Source organism: Cydia fagiglandana, chromosome 2, assembly GCF_963556715.1.
Source record: "Cydia fagiglandana chromosome 2, ilCydFagi1.1, whole genome shotgun sequence".
Lineage (NCBI taxonomy): Eukaryota > Metazoa > Arthropoda > Insecta > Lepidoptera > Tortricidae > Cydia > Cydia fagiglandana.
In genome coordinates, this window is record NC_085933.1 from 24869265 (window position 1) to 24892388 (window position 23124).

Here is a 23124-nt window from a genome sequence, read left to right on the forward strand (position 1 = left end):
CGCGTCGCATCGTCGGACTTGTATTCAATATTCAATGGAATTTTTGTTTTCATTTAAAACTGTTTTAAATACATGAAAAATGGCTGAGAATGTAGAGCATTATCGCAATCAAATAGCTTTAGCAAGGACTGAAATAAAGAATTTAAGGTATACTATAAGAATTCACCATTTTATTCCTGCATTTACTGATATGCAAATCACATATTGGTTTACTTTATAATAATATATTCATATCTTACAGACAGCAACTTTCTTCTCTAAAACACGAGCATCTTAAGGAGATTAAAGCGATTAAAGAGGCTCTAAGCGAATTGCGATGTGCCAACTGTGCTGATTCAGGTATAAATTGGTTTCGTAATATTTTTTATTTTTAACTCGGATGTTTAATACAAAATTAAACTATTGTCTTTTTCAGCTACAACGGTTCAGAGAAATCTCGTAGAGCAGCCATCTTCTTCGTCAGAAGTAGATGGTAGCATTGCATACCGGGCTATCGGGGTCATTGAGACTTCTTTTCAGAACAAGCGGGGGGTGCCGCGGCAGCCGTCGGTCCTGGCGAAGGCTCGGGGAGCGGTAGTCATTGATCCCAGCATTTTTAACAATCCGGAACATGCTTTGAGTGGGTTAGAAGAGTTTTCACATATGTGGTGAGTCATATAAATGTTGTGCTACATGCTACATTACATTATATAATTAATTGTAGTTGATATATTAACTTTGTAACACCCATGGTCTGCAGTGGAAAAATTAGACCTAGCTACTCTATGAATGATGCAATCATAATTCGAAAAAGTGTAACTCGCCCCTTTCCGTTTAATATTTGATCATAAAAAAAAAACAAACATTTCAAATGCTTAGTTTGTCATCGTCATGATATTTTTTCAAAACCCATCCATAAAACCCGCACACAAGATGTTGATATGATTCACGCCAGTCTGCTTGTGACCACGAACGTAATATCACGTTCGAAACGTTAGGCTATATATAAACGTAACTTTTACGCGTTTAAGTTCCGTATTAGTTTTAAAATTATGATATTTTCTTCCAGGATAATATTCCATTTTCACGCAACAGAAAGCAGCAATGTGCCGGCAAAGGTGTCACCGCCGCGCCTGGGCGGCGAGCGGCGCGGGGTGTTCGCCACGCGTTCGCCGCACAGGCCCTGCCCCATCGGACTCTCTCTCGTCAAGATACAGAGCATTGAGGGTAGGCATACTTCTCCATTTGAATGCCGAGTACTCTTACTCTGGAGTTCTATATATAGTCCTGCAGCGCTGGCTATATTTTGAGCCCTAACTTAAAGTAATATTAAAGTCAAATTTTTTTTCGCTTACGAATGCTGTTTTATGATGTTAGTCTTACATTTTGTTTTGTGTCACAGATATTATTTGCTTTTTAAGTTATTTAATAATTTGTGGTAATTATTTTTATTTTGAATTATTTTGGAGAAAAGAATATTCGAGAGAAAACATGTAACTGTGTCGCATTTAGGATAGTTTTTTTAATGTGAAAACATAGTTTGTGTCAATTACGTCCATTGCAATCGGATACTATGTCATACTATTCGAAATTACTCAAAAAATAATTAAAGTTAAAAAAACTTGCTGACGTCGCATTTAATCGTGTCAATATGTACATTACATGTTTTTGTGTCTTATTGAGGCACAGCTTCATAAGATTTTTGATAATTTTGTTCTAACAAGCTATTACCATAACAAAAGAATATCTAGACACGCGGCAGCGTGTCAAGCCAAGTTCAAGCAAAGGAACTGGCTAGCCAGCGCCGAGTGTAATATTACACGAACCACTTGGTGCCACTTTTGACCCTTCTATAACTCAAAACATCTTTGACGTAAACACATAAAACTACGTGTGTTTAATTATATCCATAAGGATATCTAGAAGCCCAAATTTCATGAAGCTAGCTCAAACGGTTATAAAGGTATGAAGGTCAAAAAGTCGTAAATTTTAAGACTGACTTATGACTTATAGTACCTAAACCTAACCTACTTCCAGATGACCTAGAAGGATGAAATTTGGAATCCAGCTTGGTTATTGTGTGTAACCGTAGGAAAAAATCTAAAAATAAAATAAAGTTAAAAAATAGGGGGGGTCCCCATACAAAAAAACCACTTTTTATTGGGACTGACATATAAGTACCTAAACCTAACCTACTTCCAGATGACCTAGAAGGATGAAATTTGGAATCCAGCTCGGTTATTGTGTGTAACCGTAGGAAAAAATCTAAAAATAAAATAAAGTTTAAAAATAGGGGGGGTCCCCATACAAAAAAACCACTTTTTATTGGGACTGACATATAAGTACCTAAACCTAACCTACTTCCAGATGACCTAGAAGGATGAAATTTGGAATCCAGCTCGGTTATTGTGTGTAACCGTAGGAAAAAATCTAAAAATAGAATAAAGTTTAAAAATAGGGGGGGTCCCCATACAAAAAAATCATTTTTTATTGGGACTGACATACAAGTACCTAAACCTAACCTACTTCCAGATGACCTAGAAGGATGAAATTTGGAATCCAGCTCGGTTATTGTGTGTAAGCGTAGGAAAAAATCTAAAAATAAAAAAAAGTTAAAAAATAGGGGGGGTCCCCATACAAAAAAATATTTTTTTATTGTAGCGTTGGAACCGTTACAAGCAGATATTTGAAACTACCCCAATATATGTATTATTATATTTGCTATATTAAAATAAAGTTTAGTCAAAAAATAAGTGGTGTCCCCATACAAAAAACTTGTAATACGCTCTAAACAACCGGCCAACGGTGTGTCGTCGGCGGCGCGCGGCACCACATAATTATACAAAGAACAGAAGTAAAAACCATACAGCGGAAACACAAGAAAAAACATTAAATCTCAATACCTGCCTAGTTTTCTTTACAAAAAGTATTGATATCCCACCAAAAACATAAATGTAAAAAAGGAGAGCCAAGTTCAATACAAAAATTATGCTTGGCTGTGGGGCTCGCCGCAAAAAGAATGGAGATCTAAATGAGTGCCACTGCCAAGTTCTATGCAAAATCCAAATATGTATTTATAGGAACAAAATAACATTATAAATAAGTATTAAACTCTATTTCTTTGCTTTATTGGATACCTATAACAATTGCTGTTATTTAAAAAAATGTGAGATCTTAATGTAGGTTAGATTTGGCTTGGCCAGGTTTTATCAGAATTACAATATATATAAAGTGATTGATATAATGAAAACTGGCCAAGTCAAATCTAACCTACTTTAAGATCTCACATTTTTTTAAATAACAGCAATTGTTATAGGTATCCAATAAAGCAAAGAAATAGAGTTTAATACTTATTTATAATGTTATTTTGTTCCTATAAATACATATTTGGATTTTGCATAGAACTTGGCAGTGGCACTCATTTAGATCTCCATTCTTTTTGCGGCGAGCCCCACAGCCAAGCATAATTTTTGTATTGAACTTGGCTCTCCTTTTTTACATTTATGTTTTTGGTGGGATTAAGGTTACTAGAGTTCACATCTTATTAATATAAAAGGCGGGATAAATAAGAAATATGAAGTTGTGTCAGTTTCATCCACTGCATAAACAAATAATACAAAAATAATGTTCGCGTTCATACGACGCTAGCGGGTGGCTCTTAACGGGCAACGCGGGCCATGCACGGGGAGCGGGCGCGGCGGGCGTGGCGCGACCTTGGCGTGACGGCGGGTAAGGGCCTCTCTCTAAAAACCACACGTTGCGTACGCAACGCATGTTTACTTCGCCTGGGTGCCAAATTAACGCAACTTATGCAAAGTTATACTACTACAAAGATAACTTATAAATATTGTACAATGTCACCATTTAGCAAAAGAACTGTAAGTAAGTACATCTTATTGCGAGAATTAAGGTCTGTTTATATCTATACACATTACGGTTACGCATCATATACTTGTGACAATGACAGGGAAAAGGTACCACTTGAGTAAAATTTGCTTATTAATACCGTGACTTGAGGTAACTTTCATTCTTTGATAAAAATATTACTTCTTGAACTTAATTTGTATTAATGTTATCAATATTTTGATTACATAGTGAAAGTGATTATTTATTCATCAAATACAGATCAAAGTCAATCTTAAACATTTTGTTAAATAAATATTTTGATTTCTATATCTAATATCTAATCAAGTCTAACTTCAATATATCTTAATTATATGGACTAATAAATTTTAATATAATCGTTTTTTTTCCATTATAAATAGCACAAACCACCATACGTAATGTAAATTATGCACATTATTTTTCTAATGTATTTTTTGTTCATAGCATTTTTTATAATAGATATTATTAATTATGTACTCGTATTGAGGTTATTTAATGCCTGTTTATTCTGATGTTTTGAATACATTTACCTTAAATAATAATTACCAACACTTTTGATAGTTCAAGCTTCTTGGATAATAATTACCTTTGGGTTCAATTGGCGTAAAGGACATTTTGGCGAAAATGAGTTATATCCACTACCGTAGCCTCAAAGGGCTTAACTGACAAAACGCCAGGATATCTTTCCAGGAGAGCCAAAAATCAGTTTTCTTTGAAAAAAAAATCAGACCTTTTTTGTTTGTTTGAATTCTGTATAGTGAAAATTTTTATATCTCTTAAAAAGTTGCCTTTACGACCCAATTTTTGCACTATGAGCTTGCAAAAACAGCTTATCTCAAGGGGCGTAAATGACCAATTATAAATTATAAATTCATAGATATTATCGTTAACGTTACCGCTAAATATAAATATGATTGTAAATGACTTACATGTCTTTTGTCGTCCTTTAAGCCCTTCATTTGTCTTGATGATTTTTCATATCGTATCTCGTATGGTCAATATGGTCGTAAAGGACATATTTTACTATTGACAATCGGGGGGCACGGCAGTGCCCCCGCCAAGTCGAGCGCGAAGCAAACACTGCCGTACCATCCTTTACTGGAACCATTTCGCCGCATTTTCAGGCCCCTATTTGAGAACCTCTGGATAAGACCAGAACGCAGAAATTTTGGTCATCCAGTAAGCTATAATCACATACTTAAAATCCAAAATTTCAAGTCTGTAGGTCATTTAGTTCCGAAGTTAAGCGAAAGCAAAGTTTCGCATTTATGAAACTCACTCATGATCATCAGAATAGAACTAGTACTTCCCATAAACTCAGAGAGCTGAAATTTGGTACAGAGTTAGGGTTTAATGGCCACATAAAGGGAAAACCTAAAAATATTGCAATATCAGTCACGTTTTAAAGATCTAAGAACTACATAAGTAAGTTTGTAATCCCATATAAATATATGATATTACAAAGTTACTGTTGCAGTTCCTACAAATAGTAGGTAAAGTAAAGGTACACTACGATGTACGATGTGAGTATGACTGAAGATATGTTTAGTTATGATATGTGTATACATAGTATGGGTATGAGTACCCGAAAAGAAGGACTGCCTACAAAAAGAGATGAGATCCCATCAAAAACATTACATGTAAAAAGGTGCAAGTCTCGCAACGCTTTTACTACAAAAAAGTTTTGAGATGTAATGTGAAACCAAGTCGGTTATTTTAATCAGTGCCAGGGGGTGTTAAAACCGTATCAATAAGATATCTTTAATTTGTAATACGTATAATGACTTGGCAATCGGAGCACCTGGATTTGTACCCTTGTGTACCCTTCAACGGCCAAGTCACACAACATTAACTATAATAATAAAGAAATCGCAGTAAGGAACCTTAGACTTGGCACGACTTTGTCTAGATTTCATTACTTTTTAGAGATAAACAAGCAGCTTCATCGAGACTTGGCTAGTTTTTTACAGAATGTTTTTGGTGGGATTATTATTTTACTTGCCCTTTATGACCCGCCCTAAAATGTTTTTACCATAAGTATATGAAGCGAACAAGGTTGTAAAGGACTTTTCTAATATTTGTATCGTTTACTACCACGAATTAGTTTCTAAACTCTACATTTAAAACAAATAACATGGACTTAGCGGTGTATAATAACAAATAAATATAGTCCGGTGGCCGGCTGCATGAAACAAACCTCATCAAAAAAACTTTTTACAAAAAAAAGAAAACCGACTTCAAAAAGGATGAAATAAATATTATCCTTTTTAAGTCTATGCGTTACCAACTGATATGTTTGAAGTCGGTGCCAAGCCAACTTTTGAAGCATACCATTATTTTAGTGCGATTCGATAAGGATGTACGTTGGATTGCCTTACAATGAACGTACTTTCTGTAGGTACAGTCGACGTTAAAAATATGTTTACACTTCTCGTCTTATTACAAAGGAGTAAGGTGCAAAAGTGTATAATACCTTTCTTTGACGTCGACTGTACCTAAGAACACACCTCAGAACACACGATCACGATCGATCTTCTTGGCACAGTCCGTACCGTATGTTTGTCGGCACGCAAGCGTGGGATTGGAACTGAAGTTATTTCCCGTCCCTTATTCAGAGGACTACATTTCAAAATATAAAACAATTCAAAGAATTTACGTTCTTGCCAAATTTCACCTAAAGCGGTTCAATTGTTTAGCCATAAAAAGGCGACAAAGAGGCAGACAGAATTACTTACACATTTATAATAGTTCTAATGGTACACTTCTAATGGGATTTATAGTCATAAAGCTGATTATTTTTGACGGGTATTCTTTACTACTTGGCTTGGCACCGACTTCAAACATATCAGTTGGTAACGCATAGACTTAAAAAGGATAATATTTATTTCATCCTTTTTGAAGTCGGTTTTCTTTTTTTTGTAAAAAGTTTTTATTTTTCCATTTTTAGTTTTAACGCATTGTTAATAGCGCGACGCGTGAATGAAAAACAACATCATGATTAACACTAAATTCGTGTATTTACTTTAATAAATATGTAATCTGGAATTTTCTCGAGTCCGTCTGGGAAATTATAATTCCTGTCACTACACTAAATCCATCCTCCGCCCCGCCACTGACCCAATCCCTCAACCCCCCCGATCACTCAACCTCATAGCGTATCAACCCCTGATCCATGTACCCTTCGGCCCTGAACCAGCCGCCCTTCAACCACCATTACCCGACTCCTTAATCCCCGACCCCTTAACTCCTAACCCTAACCCCCGATCAGTAGCCTTACCAGCTTACCAAGAGTTTGACATTGATTTATTCGCTAGCGCGTGTGTGTAACTTACTTTCTTTGCATCTCACTCGTACTGGCATATTAGTGCGAGCGAGGTGCATAAAAAGTAAGTTACGAAGACGTTAGCGTCGCTAACTTAGCGAATATGTCAATGTCAAACTCGTGGTAAGGCTACACTTGCACTACGTCAAATTGGCGGTGTTCGGAAGCAAATGCTCGAGTTACTTTAGAAAACACCGAAATCACTTTACACGTGCCTTTAAAAACTGAGGAGTTCCCTCAATTCCTCATGGATTCCATCATCAGACCAGAATCAAAAATAATACGGAAACACCTTGGAGGCAACTCCTTCCAAACAAAAAAAGAATTACTCAAATCGGATCACAGGTGCCGGAGTAATCGCTGAACATACTACATTTAATAAATCATCATCATTATCATCAAAACAATCATCATCATCAGGTCTACTTCATCAAAGTGGTGGTATTCGGGAGAAAATGCTCGAGTTGCTTAAGAAAATACCCAAATCACCATGCATGTGCCTTTAAAAATTGAGGAGTTCCCTCAATTCCTCATGGATCCCATCATCAGAACAGAACCAAATTAAAATGGGACCAACTCGGAGGTAGCTGCTTTCAAACAAAAAAAGAATTACTCAAATCGGACTACGGATGTCGGAGTAATCGGTGAACGTACATAGAAAAAAAAAATAGCCACAACCGAATACAGAACCTCCTCCTTCTATGAAATGGAAGTCGGTTAAAAAATAGAATATACGTACCCTGTAGAGGTACCTGACATTTAGTAGCTTCCAACGCACTTGGTCGGCCTAGGCTTAACCTAGCAGGTTTTGTACAAATGGCAAAAACGTTGGACAAAAATTCATCAAAAAAAACCTCATCAAAAAATAGAATGAAACTTGTATGGTAGGATACCTGACCTTGAGGACAGTAAAAAAAAAGTGGTCGGCCTCACCTTAGCCTGGCAGTTTTTGCAGTCTGACCAGATTTATTGGGTCACGTGAGAGCTACAATTTACCTCATCGAAAAATAGAATGAAACAAACGGATTATAATAACTATAAAATAAGCCTGTTGACGTATGTCTTGGTCGGCCTCACCTTAACCTGGCAGGTTTTGCAGTCCGACCAAATTTATAAAAAAAATTACACGCTTTATAAATCACAAAATTAGCAATACATTGCGTCTTAAAATAACCTTAAAAAGTGTAGTAAATATCAAATAAAAGTTATTTTTAACAGTCGCTGATGTGACATTCTCATTCAAAAGGTAGGGACCACTTTGTCCTTTACCATAAAGACGAAATTTTATTGTATCTTTATACAAATAACCTGTCAGAGAGTCCTTATGGCAAGGCTAAAGTGGTACCTTTTGATTGCGAACGTCAAGAATGTTGGTCAGTATGAGGAGCCTACATATTTTTATATTTAAATATACTTACAACATACCTACTCCCACACTATGAAAAGACTTAATATAATAATTATGCCTCCGAATGAAATAAATACACTGTAATGGCTCCTCTACACGATGGGCCAACGCCGGCCACTCCAAGGGACGCATTTATGTGTTAGAGAGAGCAAGTAGCCGGCGTTGGCCCATCGGGTAGAGGAGCCATAATGTTCATCTAACAAGCACCCTACCCGCGTAGGTAGCCTTCCCCGCGTACGCCGTTCATGCAAAGTTTTATTTTGCCAAATAGTAAAAAACCGTTGTTGAAAATGACCCAAATTATGAATGTTGTCTCGATGTGGCATTATAATAATGTAGACGTAAACTTAATAACATGAATTTTTTTTTGTGGCAGATACATGATGTTTATAAGAAAAAAAAAGATTAAAAATAAAAGCGGTGGATGAATTTGACACACATTTGTTTGAATAACATATTATAATATCCTGTGAAGTACAACACTTCACTTACCGACTATAATTTTATTTTAGGCATTTTAGGTTCACTATTAGGTATTTATTAAATGTCATTATACCCGTGGATGAAAATGACACAAAATGCGTGTGTACGTCGGAAGCCACGTTGCTTTTACAGGGAAACAAAGAATTTCATCTCGAATATTCTTTTTACCGAATGCTGTTTAAAAAAAGAAATACCTAAATTTCTACCTAAGCAAATACCTAGGATGACACAAATTATTATTATTAGGTTTAGTGTGTGGTCTGAAAACTATATGTAAAAAATAGGCAACATTAATAATCTTATAACTTCAAAAGTTATTGCTATCGGACTAATAGTTGTTTACATATAATAGAATGCTTCTATGGTTAACTGCATTTGCGAATTTAATGTGATTGTGTTCATACATGATTAAGCTGTAATTTAACCCTATACTTACTTTTTTTTTTTTAGCATGTCTATATTAACTCTTTGAACGCTACGCTTATCATGTGCCGCGCGTCATCGTAAATTTTGTGGGAATGCAGGAAGGGGGCTATTCATAAATTATGTCATTTCAAATTAGGGGGGGGGGGTCTGGACATCATGATGGTAGCATGACGTATGAGGAAACAGGGTAATTCAAAGCAGCAGTTGATTTTAGGGGGGTGGGGTCAAAAATCGATGACGTAATTTATGGACAGCCCCAAGGTTGATATTTGGCCGCGCGCGGTAGTTAAGGTCTTTAGCAGTCAAAGGGTTAACAAATTGAAAGGCTTATCTATATAAATCTTGAATATCCACAGGCAACCGAATCTATTTCTTTGGTGTGGACATGGTGAACGGTACTCCAGTCCTCGACATCAAACCATACATCCCGCAGTACGACTACCCCGTACCGGTGTTCGGAGACACTCCTATGTCATCACTGGTCCGGCCACCAACAGAAGGCACTAGCGATGGGCTAGATGTTGCCAACTTGCAACTTGATGACAGCTATGATGTGAGAAGGTGAGAGCACAACATTTATTCGTCTTATTTCGTCTCTATCTCCAGTAATATGTATAGACGGATTAGTCTTTTGTAACACCACAGCACAGCTAATGGCAATAACAGTAAAATACGAGTATACAGGAAATACAAGATTTTGATGCAAGAGTGGATCCTCATTATGCTTTTTGGTTATGCATATATTATATAGTATCACCTCACTCCGGATTTACAATCACATCGCAATCATCGCATTACAATATTAAACTCAATTCGGATTGCACCTTAACATTAGAAATAGAAGTATTGAACAGATATCATTTTCCATTCCAGCCTCAGCCCTCGCCTATCGAACCCGATCGGCGACACGAGCCCCGGCCCGCCCCCCTCCACCCTCCCCGTGTCCCCCTCCCCCGACTCGCCCTCCTCCATCGACCTGCTGGACGGCAGCCTGCGGTCTCCCATCCGGCGACCAGATACAGAACGCGGCGCTCCTGATGGTCAAGAGCGCTTCACCCCCCCTCAGTCCGCCCAACTTGTCAACCTAAGCCACGACGGCATCAGAGTAGCCCCCTGGATAGCCAACCCGCCCACCCAAACGTACGACGTCCGATTCACCGACGACGCGTTAACGCGACTAGTCGAACTTATCGGCGATAGAGCGCAAGCCTTCAAAAACAATCTAATCAGCTTACTTTCAGAAGACCCGAGGTCTAACTATGTTAGGACCCGCTACCCGGACCATGAATATAACTGCGTATTGGAGGACTTATCTATTAGCTGCGTTTTTGATGTCGCGTCTGCGGTGTGCACTATTATCGCTGTGAGGAACGCCGATGACCTCCAGAATTAGATTTGCCTAATGTTTTAATATCAATAATTTATTTTATGCAAGCACAATTATAATTTGTTGGCACAAATGGAGTTTTCTCAATCGCCCTTTATAAATCGAGAGATTGCGGCGGTGTTTCATCAAAATGTATGTATGTTCGTATGGCATTCAAAGGGTATAGTATAGGGTTCACTTAAATAATGTGGAAAAATTGGAGGTAGTTTAAAAACATAGTTTTTTAAATGCGAATTTATTTCAAGCATCTGGCTTAGTCCAGCCCTCTGCCAGGTGGTCTCTTACTGCTCGGTCCAGCACCGCCTGAAATTGAATACGAGCTTTTTAATTTACTCACGAACCAAACGAAGTTACATTTTGTACATGACCTGAAAAATTATTGAATGGGTATATTGGGTATAACTATAAATATTACATTTAATTTTTTTTTTTACTTTTAAATAATAACTCATTTTATAAACGAATCTGATAGTTATTTAAAAAACCTCCGAAATACAGTGTAATGAGGACTTCATAGTAGTTGATCAATGCTTCATAATAGCTAAATGAAAAGATCAAGAGAAGTGTATAAAAACTATTCTACCTCAATATCTCTGCAGCCCTGCATAGCTCTGCTCAACACTAGCTCAAAGTAGTCCATGTGCAGTCTGTGGGACATCTCCAAGAGAGCTATACTTCCTGAAATAAAACAGTAATTTAGGGAAATTCTCCCAAATAGGTTGAAGAATACTCCTTAAGGTTGAAGTTTTTTTATTTTAGATATAATGAAGCTGGTAAAATTAATTGTGTTGGTCCTTACTCCTTGCAAATAATAGACATACATGTATCAAATTAGCAAAATGGTGGATTATGGATACCCCTACTAAGGTAGAAGTACTAGTGCTCGACGCTGCACTAGTATTCGAGATGGGCACTTTATGTCAATGTAAAATAGGTTAAATTTGAATGGCGAAGATTTTTCTGTAATCAAATTTAATCCTTGTCACTTTGACATAAAGTGCCCATGTCGAATACTAGTGCAGCGTCGAGCACTAGTAATTCTACCTTACACATGATATTGAGAGTTCTGTAGGTAACTAGGTACTTTAGTTACCTGTGGTGGGCATGGCGGCCACGGTGAGACACACGCCACCCGCCGCCTCCTCCACGTGGCCCACGTCCACGAGCGGCTGTGGCTCGGCGCCGCGCCACGCCATCGAGGCGGAGGACGCGCACACAATGGCGCGCATTGGGATGCCTGCATTGATCAGCGCTAAGCTCGCTGCGTTTACACAGGCAGAGAATGCGCTGCCATCTGCCTGAACACGTCAAATTGATTATTAAAAAGAGGGGTTTAAAATTAATCCAAACCAGGTATGGTTGAATTACTGAAGTATAAAAAATGTGTATAAAAATGTATAACCTACTTTACTACTGTGAGAATGGTTTGAATATGCATAGAGTAAAAGAATTGTTGGCAAAAGTAGTTAATATAGGTAATACTCTTATGATTATAAACAAAAGGATACCAAAACCAAATTAAAAATAAATTAGACAAGCATATATTATATTTTACTCAACAGTGAAACTGAAAGCTATTGACTCTGGATACTGGCATTATCAGTTATTGTAACTGCCTGCTTGCTTTTGAAATAAAAAATACTTGTTGAGTAACAAAGTAGACCCACAATCCAGTCGAGATCATAGGAAATACGCAACTGGCATTGTGGAGTTCCTTAACCCTTCATATGTCTAAGCACTGATCAGAGCGAATTAATTTAAACCTATTGTATTAAACATTGGATTAAATTCATGCGCACTGATCAGTGCTTAGACATAGGAAGGGTTAAGGGAGGCCTATATTCGACTTTTGGTTCATATGAGTGAATTTAGCTACAAAATTGTGAATACACTCACCTGTAAGACTTCCACATAAATGTCAATCTGTGAGCGAGGGTACAACTCAGTCTTGATAGCTGCTATCAGCACCTGCCTCAGGTGCATTGACATCTCCTGCGACTTCCGGTCACCACGAGGCCTGTTCTTTCTTTCTCCTATAATTAACAGATGAAATAATTGTTAAGTAAAGAAGAACAAAATGGCTGATGAAATAAACTGTTAAAAGCAGTTGTTACCTGTAGAGAATGTAGCCATACTGTATTGGCAATTAACAACAACTCCTTCTGTGTTCATTTTTGATTTAGCTGCCTGAAATGAAAGAAATGGTTCAAATGTTTACAGACATGAAAAGACTTGACATTATAAAGGTAATGTATAATATTATCTTTAAATTTGAGTTACCTGATGAGGACCGTATACAGCGGCTAAGACCTTAGTGTTTCCTTGCTCCAAATAGGCACTTCCATCAGGCTGTGTGAACACTCCAAGTTTACACCGAATTCGTCTTAGCTCGTTTGGTCTTCTACCATCTAAACGAAGTCCTTGGCTCGATAACAAGTCAGGCCCGGGCATGATCACTCAAAAATAAAGTTCTCTATTAACTAAGACTTGATTAACTTTAACAAATTGTATAAAATACCAATGAAAAACAAAATAAAATAAACAGCAACAACTTCAACGTCCAAGGGAAACGTGCAGCTGACATTCTTTGAATGACAGTGACATTAAGTTAGCAATATTGCCATAATAAGAAATTTAGAATCCCCGTGAAATCCCCTACTTTTGACGTCCTGAGCAAATAAAAGGTATAAAAGTGACTCATGGAGCACAGTTAACTGGCTTGGATACATTTTTATTAGTAAGGATTGTTCATACGTTACATATTTATACTTTTACAATGGCAATGAATTAGACAAATTATAAAGTTCACAAGATCTAAAACGCTAAATCTGAGGATATTACATTATACTGGCAACTCTAAAAATGATTTTCTGTTTGAGTCATCTATAAAACCGCTTGATTATATTCATTCAACTGATGACACTGACAATGTTTTATTATAGTTTTATTATCCTGAACGCATCACAAGCTTCCCCAAAATTGTACTTGTTTTAGTTTACCGCATTGCTTAATTGTTATTGGTTACTTTTCGACATTCTTGTTTATGTAACCAATTATACGCATTTATCTACGTCCACGAGTTTGTGAAATATGGCATAGTGCAATGGAAACCCATTAATTAATTGTAGTCGTACGCATTGAAAATGGCTGAATTGTTTTTTCGTGAATTACAATAAATGAATTTCAATGCTAATTGCCACTGTGAAATTGACTAAAATCGTAAGTTATTCTTAATATTTATGCAAATATCAATTATATATTGAAAGTGATACATGTAAACAAAGTTAGTATATGTTCCGGTGTGTACTTGCTCATCCTAAATTTCTTCCGATAAAAGTAAATATTTGGTCTCATTATCTCCAAAATTTTGTAACGAGCAAACAAATTACAAGGATTTCTAGGTTGACAATGCGATTAGTGAACATACTGCAACCGTTTAGTTTGATAATAATAAGTATCGATTATTATTGATTAGGTATTGGTTAAATTTAATGGCTTGGTTTTTGTTCCAGCAAATTGCGTAGTCGCGAGTATGGATGTGGACGATTCAGCTGTTGACCTGAGCGTCAGGTAATATTTATAACCTAATTGGACATACATCAATCATAACCATATTTTTGTATTTATAGACAAATATGTTAAAATTACATAATTTGTGTTGTAGGTCTTTGCCCCCTGAGTTGAGCGAGCTCCGTGCTCTGACAGCCAGCGGGCTGACCATAACGCCGGCACAGCCTCCCCCACATGTGAGTTAATAAAGTAAAATTAATTTTCTCCTTATTTTCAATAGTCTGTGGTGGTCTTTCTATTATTAATCATTGCACTTTCTTTTTGCAACCCGAGAAGATTATTGATAGAGTAAGTATACTTTTTCTCAGATATTCACTGTTGCGATGTAGATGTATTTTGTTTGTTTACAGCTGTGCATTATTGTGGTAGGTATTCAAAATTTGTGAATTTTTTGCATAAGTATTTGTTTTTTTTTTAATTTATCAAACTCTCTCTCTGTTAACTTGTAAAACAAAAACACACCCAATAAAATTATTTTTTATGATATTAGTCTTTAAAAATGTACAGCTTATCATAAAATTCTAAATTGAAGTTAAGTTTATAAAATGGAGAACAGCTAATTATAATTCTCAAATTATACAGGCCAGATAAAAAATTTAATACATTAATTTTATTTAGTGATTACTTTATTACTTATCATCTAATTTTAATTATCATGTGCAATTATCATTTAATTCTACATTAAAATCTGCTCATCATAATTGTTTACAAAACTTAATTAGTATTATTAAGTGAGCAGGCGAGCATCCTAAACTACTGACAATACCTGTGTCCAGTGGTTTTTAAACATGTCATAGTTAATAACTATTAAAGTTGAATAATTTTACAGTTTAGTTAGTCTCACTTATTTTTAGTCACTCACGCGGCACGTTTCGGAGAGCCTAGGGGTGGAATCACATCTATCAGCATCAAGCCTCATTTTATATATGAGAAATTGCTCGTTAGTATAAAGATGCATACGCATCGGAAAGCTGAAAGCATGCATACGCATCTTCATACTAACGAGCAATATTTCTCATATATAAAATGCGGCTTGATGCTGACAGATGTGATTCCACCCTAGGCCTCCTTTCTCAAACACTAACAGTGCCAGCAGCGTTCACCTGGAACTGTTAGTGCTTGAGATAGGAGACCTAGGCTCGCCGAATTATGTCGCCCGAGTCTAAACCGTAAAATTATTTAATGTTAATATGTCTCACAACACAATAAAATCGAAAATTTAAAGTGCTTGTTTTTTAACTTGCTGCATGTGAACCATTCCCATATTCTCTGGTAGTTTCTTCCCGTTCACAAAATCTGACATATAAAATGTGTAAATATTGTCAGGGAGCAAGTGGCAAGCGCGTGCTGCGGCCGCGCTCGGAGCAGCGCAGCTACGCCGAGAGCCCGGACATCGTGCTGCTGCCCGCCGCGCCGCCGCACCGCAAGCCCAGCGCCGCTCCTTTCACTGGTAAATCTCTTTCCCCCTTATTCATAAACGTTTACTAAAGTTGACAAGCCGATAATAATCGTTAGTCCCTTTCCAACATACCGATACGTCGGAAAGGGACTTAAGTAAACATTTATGAATAAGGGGGTTTGTAGGTAACATATCTGTCAGGCACAGGGAGCAACGCAGAACCCTTCACTGATAGTCCACAACATTATACAAGACCTATGTAACTGGTAAAAACGCTAGCTAATACAGTACCTTGGTCATATCATGCGAAACGAGAAGCATGAACTCCTTCAACTCATTGTACAAGGAAAGATCCAAGGGAAAGATCATCCGGACGAAGACGTAAATCATGGCTCAAAATCTCCGAACATGGTTAAAACAGAGCACACGCTCATTATTCCGCGCAGTTGTGTCTAAAGTTCGCATAGCCCTCATGATAGCATAGCCCGCATGATAGGAGATGGTACTGGAAGAAGAAGAATAATATGTAACTGGTACTGATGATGTACTGCAGCGGTTTTCAAACTTTTTTGGTGACTGAACCCTTTTGGAAAGCGAAATATTTGACGGAACCCCAAATTTAAAATTTTCGTTGGTCACTGTGGACCAGATATACCTATAGAAGTGCTGATTTTTTTCTTATTATTAAAAGTATTTTCCCGGAGCCCCAAGAGAGCTTTCCGGAACCCTAGGCACAAAACAGATAGGTACAGAAATCAATCTACATACAAAGCGCGCTCGAGCAACGCACACATAGACACTGCTCACGGACACGATAACTCGGACCAGTTGGGACCAGTGCGAGCGCGAGTGCCATCCGCTTGAGACACGCGTCTGTGAACTTTTTTGTGCAATAATGGAGAAACAAAACAAAAAGTTATTATAACTGTACAGTGGACGGTTGTTTAAATTCAACATTAAACGATGAATTGTCGTTTTTTAAGCTACCAGTGGTTTCAGAGAGAATGCGTATGCGAATTTATTACATTGTACATGAGAATGCGAATTTATTACACTTCAAAAAAAACGTGTATTTCGCCAATCTCGGAATCATCGCAAGATATTTTCTGTGGCAAATTTGTAATATAACAATGACATTAAAATTGAAATACCTATTTGAGTTATTAATGTTATTATTAATTTATATTTCCATTCTTCCCGTTTCATCCTCAACAATAAATCAAACAACTAAATACGAGATACGATATGATAGATACGAGTGCCACTACCACGATAGTTTTTTGTGCATAAGTCATAGTTCGCAACAATCGCAACCCTAGAGCGACCGCCGAGCGTAGGTATGAAAAGTAAAGTACATACATGTGATTGACTTCTGTACTTATCTATTTTGTGCCCTAGGGTTCCGCGGAACACACTTTGAGAATGGCTGATGTACTGGTATTTTGCGGTTTCTTAGCCTTGGCTGTCCCCTTGCCTTGCACGACCGTCGTTTCATCATTTGACATGAGGTGTAAAATTTGTAAGAACACTAATATCTAATCCCTCTTTACTGTTTTAGACATGAGCAGCAAGATGAATTCTTCATCGGCGGTCAACGTGTCCATAACTGCCGCGGCCGCGCCCGAGTCCCCGCGCGACCCCCGCGACGACGACTCGTCCGATGATGAAAACGAACCCCCCATCCCTCCTGTGGACCGGGTCAGTATTTAATCCAAATTTGAAAGACGAATTCATTGACAGGAAGTCTACGGTTTATGAACATTTCAGATGATTTTCTATTGGCCTTGGCCGAGAAAAATCTGTCATGTCTTTACCAATCATAGGTGTTCAGGAAGATGAACGCCCAAAACTAAACGCAGTTGACACTGCAACAGTTTAGGTTCCAGTTCTGCCCGAGATCTGTTCTCATATAGTCACCCGCAATAATATTTTACTCTTCGAAGGCCACAAAAATATGTGACACGCTCTTATGGCTCTACAAATAAGATCGCGTCAGACACTTTTGCGGCCTTCCCCTTCGTCGTGTAACATATTATTGCAGGTGACCGTACATCTACATTGACTCGCTTTTAACTGCATCGGTTGTCTTCTTTATTTATTAAATGTCGTTGTCTTAGGAGCTGTCGAGCGCGGAGATATGGGAGCGCGAGCGCCTGGTGCGCGCGCTGCGGGAGAAGCTGCGCGCCGAGGAGACGCGCCTGGTGCTGCTGCGCAAGATACGCCAGTCGCAGTGTGCGCCGCCCAAGGTAAGCTGCGGGAGAAGCTGCGCGCCGAGGAGACGCGCCTGGTGCTGCTGCGCAAGATACGCCAGTCGCAGTGTGCGCCGCCCAAGGTAAGCTGCGGGAGAAGCTGCGCGCCGAGGAGACGCGCCTGGTGCTGCTGCGCAAGATACGCCAGTCGCAGTGTGCGCCGCCCAAGGTAAGCTGCGGGAGAAGCTGCGCGCCGAGGAGACGCGCCTGGTGCTGCTGCGCAAGATACGCCAGTCGCAGTGTGCGCCGCCCAAGGTAAGCTGCGGGAGAAGCTGCGCGCCGAGGAGACGCGCCTGGTGCTGCTGCGCAAGATACGCCAGTCGCAGTGTGCGCCGCCCAAGGTAAGCTGCGGGAGAAGCTGCGCGCCGAGGAGACGCGCCTGGTGCTGCTGCGCAAGATACGCCAGTCGCAGTGTGCGCCGCCCAAGGTAAGCTGCGGGAGAAGCTGCGCGCCGAGGAGACGCGCCTGGTGCTGCTGCGCAAGATACGCCAGTCGCAGTGTGCGCCGCCCAAGGTAAGCTGCGGGAGAAGCTGCGCGCCGAGGAGACGCGCCTGGTGCTGCTGCGCAAGATACGCCAGTCGCAGTGTGCGCCGCCCAAGGTAAGCTGCGGGAGAAGCTGCGCGCCGAGGAGACGCGCCTGGTGCTGCTGCGCAAGATACGCCAGTCGCAGTGTGCGCCGCCCAAGGTAAGCTGCGGGAGAAGCTGCGCGCCGAGGAGACGCGCCTGGTGCTGCTGCGCAAGATACGCCAGTCGCAGTGTGCGCCGCCCAAGGTAAGCTGCGGGAGAAGCTGCGCGCCGAGGAGACGCGCCTGGTGCTGCTGCGCAAGATACGCCAGTCGCAGTGTGCGCCGCCCAAGGTAAGCTGCGGGAGAAGCTGCGCGCCGAGGAGACGCGCCTGGTGCTGCTGCGCAAGATACGCCAGTCGCAGTGTGCGCCGCCCAAGGTAAGCTGCGGGAGAAGCTGCGCGCCGAGGAGACGCGCCTGGTGCTGCTGCGCAAGATACGCCAGTCGCAGTGTGCGCCGCCCAAGGTAAGCTGCGGGAGAAGCTGCGCGCCGAGGAGACGCGCCTGGTGCTGCTGCGCAAGATACGCCAGTCGCAGTGTGCGCCGCCCAAGGTAAGCTGCGGGAGAAGCTGCGCGCCGAGGAGACGCGCCTGGTGCTGCTGCGCAAGATACGCCAGTCGCAGTGTGCGCCGCCCAAGGTAAGCTGCGGGAGAAGCTGCGCGCCGAGGAGACGCGCCTGGTGCTGCTGCGCAAGATACGCCAGTCGCAGTGTGCGCCGCCCAAGGTAAGCTGCGGGAGAAGCTGCGCGCCGAGGAGACGCGCCTGGTGCTGCTGCGCAAGATACGCCAGTCGCAGTGTGCGCCGCCCAAGGTAAGCTGCGGGAGAAGCTGCGCGCCGAGGAGACGCGCCTGGTGCTGCTGCGCAAGATACGCCAGTCGCAGTGTGCGCCGCCCAAGGTAAGCTGCGGGAGAAGCTGCGCGCCGAGGAGACGCGCCTGGTGCTGCTGCGCAAGATACGCCAGTCGCAGTGTGCGCCGCCCAAGGTAAGCTGCGGGAGAAGCTGCGCGCCGAGGAGACGCGCCTGGTGCTGCTGCGCAAGATACGCCAGTCGCAGTGTGCGCCGCCCAAGGTAAGCTGCGGGAGAAGCTGCGCGCCGAGGAGACGCGCCTGGTGCTGCTGCGCAAGATACGCCAGTCGCAGTGTGCGCCGCCCAAGGTAAGCTGCGGGAGAAGCTGCGCGCCGAGGAGACGCGCCTGGTGCTGCTGCGCAAGATACGCCAGTCGCAGTGTGCGCCGCCCAAGGTAAGCTGCGGGAGAAGCTGCGCGCCGAGGAGACGCGCCTGGTGCTGCTGCGCAAGATACGCCAGTCGCAGTGTGCGCCGCCCAAGGTAAGCTGCGGGAGAAGCTGCGCGCCGAGGAGACGCGCCTGGTGCTGCTGCGCAAGATACGCCAGTCGCAGTGTGCGCCGCCCAAGGTAAGCTGCGGGAGAAGCTGCGCGCCGAGGAGACGCGCCTGGTGCTGCTGCGCAAGATACGCCAGTCGCAGTGTGCGCCGCCCAAGGTAAGCTGCGGGAGAAGCTGCGCGCCGAGGAGACGCGCCTGGTGCTGCTGCGCAAGATACGCCAGTCGCAGTGTGCGCCGCCCAAGGTAAGCTGCGGGAGAAGCTGCGCGCCGAGGAGACGCGCCTGGTGCTGCTGCGCAAGATACGCCAGTCGCAGTGTGCGCCGCCCAAGGTAAGCTGCGGGAGAAGCTGCGCGCCGAGGAGACGCGCCTGGTGCTGCTGCGCAAGATACGCCAGTCGCAGTGTGCGCCGCCCAAGGTAAGCTGCGGGAGAAGCTGCGCGCCGAGGAGACGCGCCTGGTGCTGCTGCGCAAGATACGCCAGTCGCAGTGTGCGCCGCCCAAGGTAAGCTGCGGGAGAAGCTGCGCGCCGAGGAGACGCGCCTGGTGCTGCTGCGCAAGATACGCCAGTCGCAGTGTGCGCCGCCCAAGGTAAGCTGCGGGAGAAGCTGCGCGCCGAGGAGACGCGCCTGGTGCTGCTGCGCAAGATACGCCAGTCGCAGTGTGCGCCGCCCAAGGTAAGCTGCGGGAGAAGCTGCGCGCCGAGGAGACGCGCCTGGTGCTGCTGCGCAAGATACGCCAGTCGCAGTGTGCGCCGCCCAAGGTAAGCTGCGGGAGAAGCTGCGCGCCGAGGAGACGCGCCTGGTGCTGCTGCGCAAGATACGCCAGTCGCAGTGTGCGCCGCCCAAGGTAAGCTGCGGGAGAAGCTGCGCGCCGAGGAGACGCGCCTGGTGCTGCTGCGCAAGATACGCCAGTCGCAGTGTGCGCCGCCCAAGGTAAGCTGCGGGAGAAGCTGCGCGCCGAGGAGACGCGCCTGGTGCTGCTGCGCAAGATACGCCAGTCGCAGTGTGCGCCGCCCAAGGTAAGCTGCGGGAGAAGCTGCGCGCCGAGGAGACGCGCCTGGTGCTGCTGCGCAAGATACGCCAGTCGCAGTGTGCGCCGCCCAAGGTAAGCTGCGGGAGAAGCTGCGCGCCGAGGAGACGCGCCTGGTGCTGCTGCGCAAGATACGCCAGTCGCAGTGTGCGCCGCCCAAGGTAAGCTGCGGGAGAAGCTGCGCGCCGAGGAGACGCGCCTGGTGCTGCTGCGCAAGATACGCCAGTCGCAGTGTGCGCCGCCCAAGGTAAGCTGCGGGAGAAGCTGCGCGCCGAGGAGACGCGCCTGGTGCTGCTGCGCAAGATACGCCAGTCGCAGTGTGCGCCGCCCAAGGTAAGCTGCGGGAGAAGCTGCGCGCCGAGGAGACGCGCCTGGTGCTGCTGCGCAAGATACGCCAGTCGCAGTGTGCGCCGCCCAAGGTAAGCTGCGGGAGAAGCTGCGCGCCGAGGAGACGCGCCTGGTGCTGCTGCGCAAGATACGCCAGTCGCAGTGTGCGCCGCCCAAGGTAAGCTGCGGGAGAAGCTGCGCGCCGAGGAGACGCGCCTGGTGCTGCTGCGCAAGATACGCCAGTCGCAGTGTGCGCCGCCCAAGGTAAGCTGCGGGAGAAGCTGCGCGCCGAGGAGACGCGCCTGGTGCTGCTGCGCAAGATACGCCAGTCGCAGTGTGCGCCGCCCAAGGTAAGCTGCGGGAGAAGCTGCGCGCCGAGGAGACGCGCCTGGTGCTGCTGCGCAAGATACGCCAGTCGCAGTGTGCGCCGCCCAAGGTAAGCTGCGGGAGAAGCTGCGCGCCGAGGAGACGCGCCTGGTGCTGCTGCGCAAGATACGCCAGTCGCAGTGTGCGCCGCCCAAGGTAAGCTGCGGGAGAAGCTGCGCGCCGAGGAGACGCGCCTGGTGCTGCTGCGCAAGATACGCCAGTCGCAGTGTGCGCCGCCCAAGGTAAGCTGCGGGAGAAGCTGCGCGCCGAGGAGACGCGCCTGGTGCTGCTGCGCAAGATACGCCAGTCGCAGTGTGCGCCGCCCAAGGTAAGCTGCGGGAGAAGCTGCGCGCCGAGGAGACGCGCCTGGTGCTGCTGCGCAAGATACGCCAGTCGCAGTGTGCGCCGCCCAAGGTAAGCTGCGGGAGAAGCTGCGCGCCGAGGAGACGCGCCTGGTGCTGCTGCGCAAGATACGCCAGTCGCAGTGTGCGCCGCCCAAGGTAAGCTGCGGGAGAAGCTGCGCGCCGAGGAGACGCGCCTGGTGCTGCTGCGCAAGATACGCCAGTCGCAGTGTGCGCCGCCCAAGGTAAGCTGCGGGAGAAGCTGCGCGCCGAGGAGACGCGCCTGGTGCTGCTGCGCAAGATACGCCAGTCGCAGTGTGCGCCGCCCAAGGTAAGCTGCGGGAGAAGCTGCGCGCCGAGGAGACGCGCCTGGTGCTGCTGCGCAAGATACGCCAGTCGCAGTGTGCGCCGCCCAAGGTAAGCTGCGGGAGAAGCTGCGCGCCGAGGAGACGCGCCTGGTGCTGCTGCGCAAGATACGCCAGTCGCAGTGTGCGCCGCCCAAGGTAAGCTGCGGGAGAAGCTGCGCGCCGAGGAGACGCGCCTGGTGCTGCTGCGCAAGATACGCCAGTCGCAGTGTGCGCCGCCCAAGGTAAGCTGCGGGAGAAGCTGCGCGCCGAGGAGACGCGCCTGGTGCTGCTGCGCAAGATACGCCAGTCGCAGTGTGCGCCGCCCAAGGTAAGCTGCGGGAGAAGCTGCGCGCCGAGGAGACGCGCCTGGTGCTGCTGCGCAAGATACGCCAGTCGCAGTGTGCGCCGCCCAAGGTAAGCTGCGGGAGAAGCTGCGCGCCGAGGAGACGCGCCTGGTGCTGCTGCGCAAGATACGCCAGTCGCAGTGTGCGCCGCCCAAGGTAAGCTGCGGGAGAAGCTGCGCGCCGAGGAGACGCGCCTGGTGCTGCTGCGCAAGATACGCCAGTCGCAGTGTGCGCCGCCCAAGGTAAGCTGCGGGAGAAGCTGCGCGCCGAGGAGACGCGCCTGGTGCTGCTGCGCAAGATACGCCAGTCGCAGTGTGCGCCGCCCAAGGTAAGCTGCGGGAGAAGCTGCGCGCCGAGGA

At 44.3% G+C, this 23124-nt stretch overlaps 3 protein-coding genes across 3 annotated transcripts in view; 2 read left to right on the top strand and 1 right to left on the bottom strand.

Moving 5' to 3' along the window:
* The first annotated feature begins 5 nt into the window (after positions 1-5).
* On the top strand, positions 6-10963 carry LOC134678989 (tRNA (adenine(37)-N6)-methyltransferase). The gene is made up of 6 exons (XM_063537757.1): positions 6-147; positions 242-339; positions 416-647; positions 1049-1206; positions 9860-10064; positions 10377-10963. Exons 1-6 carry the CDS (start codon positions 80-82, stop codon positions 10894-10896), a joined length of 1281 nt encoding a protein of 426 aa, XP_063393827.1. The 5' UTR covers positions 6-79; the 3' UTR covers positions 10897-10963.
* Positions 10964-10982: 19 nt separating this feature from the next.
* On the bottom strand, positions 10983-13469 carry LOC134678996 (exosome complex component RRP41). Its single transcript, XM_063537768.1, has 6 exons — positions 13171-13469; positions 13005-13077; positions 12787-12923; positions 11984-12188; positions 11474-11568; positions 10983-11193 (listed from the first exon to the last, which is right to left on the bottom strand). Exons 1-6 carry the CDS (start codon positions 13339-13341, stop codon positions 11131-11133), a joined length of 744 nt encoding a protein of 247 aa, XP_063393838.1. The 5' UTR covers positions 13342-13469; the 3' UTR covers positions 10983-11130.
* A 390-nt stretch (positions 13470-13859) lies between these two features.
* The window catches only part of LOC134679299 (transcriptional repressor p66-alpha), a 29912-nt gene continuing 20647 nt past the window's right edge, over positions 13860-23124 (top strand). Inside the window, exons 1-6 of the mRNA XM_063538202.1 lie at positions 13860-14109; positions 14403-14460; positions 14555-14636; positions 15787-15910; positions 17418-17557; positions 17977-18105. Of these exons, the coding sequence (XP_063394272.1) occupies positions 14423-14460; positions 14555-14636; positions 15787-15910; positions 17418-17557; positions 17977-18105 (513 nt within the window). The 5' untranslated portion in view covers positions 13860-14109; positions 14403-14422. The remainder of the gene's footprint in view (positions 14110-14402; positions 14461-14554; positions 14637-15786; positions 15911-17417; positions 17558-17976; positions 18106-23124) is intronic.